A 1,568-nucleotide genomic window follows, 5' to 3' on the forward strand; every position below is an offset into this window, starting at 1 on the left:
ATGTGATTTGATAATTATATAAATAATGACAATGTATATATAACTTAAACTCTTACTCTCTGCGTTCCATATTAGTTGTCATGTATACTAAAAATGGAACAAATGGAGTATTATATTTGAATGGAAACTAGTAAATAGTTTGTGTTTATTACTTTTGTCTTGTATTTTCATCAACTTTCACACTCCATTGACTTGCTCCCTTTAAATAGTACCAAGTATTAAATATATAGCAGTCACCTCCCTTATATATCTGCCTTGAGAAAACAATGCGTTTTCCTTCCTTTCATAATTTCCTCCCATTGCTTCTAGGTTTATAATCTTCTTCTTTCTTTTCAATATAATTGACTTCTTTTATTCGTTATTCTCGATGGAGCCATCGGAACACTCCACCGGGAAATCGCCGAAAAAAGAGCTCCAAGGTCCCCGGCCAACGCCACTCAAAGTACGTAAAGATTCACACAAGATAAAAAAAACACCAGTGGTGCTACATCAGAAACACCAATTGCCACCTCATCATCAACCACCACCGCGACCACCTGTTATAATATACACTGTGTCTCCCAAGGTAATCCATGCAAACCCTAGCGAGTTCATGTCTTTAGTCCAACGACTCACAGGACCAAATTCCTCCTCCTCATCATCGTCTTCGTCGTCGTCGGTCTCCTCGTTTCTTTTTCAAGAAAATATGAATAATATCGGTGCGATATATCCGGCTGCTAGGTTTGCTTCAATAGAGAAAACAAGAACCCCAAATGTCAATAAAAAATCACAAATTACTAATTGTGATTTGGAAATGGTTGATGAAGGGATAGAGATAAATAGAGAAATTGAAAGAATAAGTACTAGTGGATTTTTTCCTAAAGGTATTTTGTCACCAAATCCAGCTTCTCTTCAACCTATATCATCAAATTTCTTCTCACCTCCATCAGCTGAATTTTTTCATGATTTAAGCCCTTTAATACACAATAACAGGAATTATTTTGAACACAATTACTTACCTAGCCCTTCAAATTTTATTTCACCTAGAGTAATTGTATCTCCAAGTACTCCATCTTTTGACATTGTCAATAATCTCTTTGACCACTATAGAGAGAAATAGAGAATAGAGACTTCTCTTTCGAGAAGGATCAAGAATTTGTTGTTCGAGTTCGAAATTTATTTGTATCATTATTTAGTGATTTTTTTTTATACATATATCATATTTGGATCGTCAAAATTACTAAATTCATATGAACCTGTCATGTTTACGCTACATAGCTCCTACTAGAAAGTTATTTATTTTTGAGGAAGTCTTCGGCGGTTTGGATTATCGATATGACAAATTAAATTTGATTTCTTTTTGAGATCTTGACTTATAATGTATCGCATCTGGAAAGGAAAAAAAAAGAAAGGAAAAGTTTGTTGGGGCTTATAAATGGTGTTAGATACTTGTGGGCTATAAATGATGTTAGATTCATCTACTTCACAGTCATGCGGGCCCTTCTAATTAAAGTTAGTTTATTTTTGTACACCACTTAGGTTATTTTTGTACACCACTATATATACACACGCTATTATCAGAAAATGAC

At 34.2% G+C, this 1,568-nt stretch overlaps 1 protein-coding gene across 1 annotated transcript; it reads left to right on the top strand.

The window, feature by feature from the left end:
- The first annotated feature begins 255 nt into the window (after window positions 1-255).
- Window positions 256-1,245, top strand: LOC129900806 (protein MKS1-like). The gene has a single exon (XM_055975867.1). It carries the CDS (start codon window positions 368-370, stop codon window positions 1,097-1,099), a length of 732 nt encoding a protein of 243 aa, XP_055831842.1. The 5' UTR covers window positions 256-367; the 3' UTR covers window positions 1,100-1,245.
- Window positions 1,246-1,568: the final 323 nt, after the last annotated feature.

The sequence above is a fragment of the Solanum dulcamara genome, chromosome 8 (genome assembly GCF_947179165.1).
Source record: "Solanum dulcamara chromosome 8, daSolDulc1.2, whole genome shotgun sequence".
Taxonomy (NCBI): domain Eukaryota; kingdom Viridiplantae; phylum Streptophyta; class Magnoliopsida; order Solanales; family Solanaceae; genus Solanum; species Solanum dulcamara.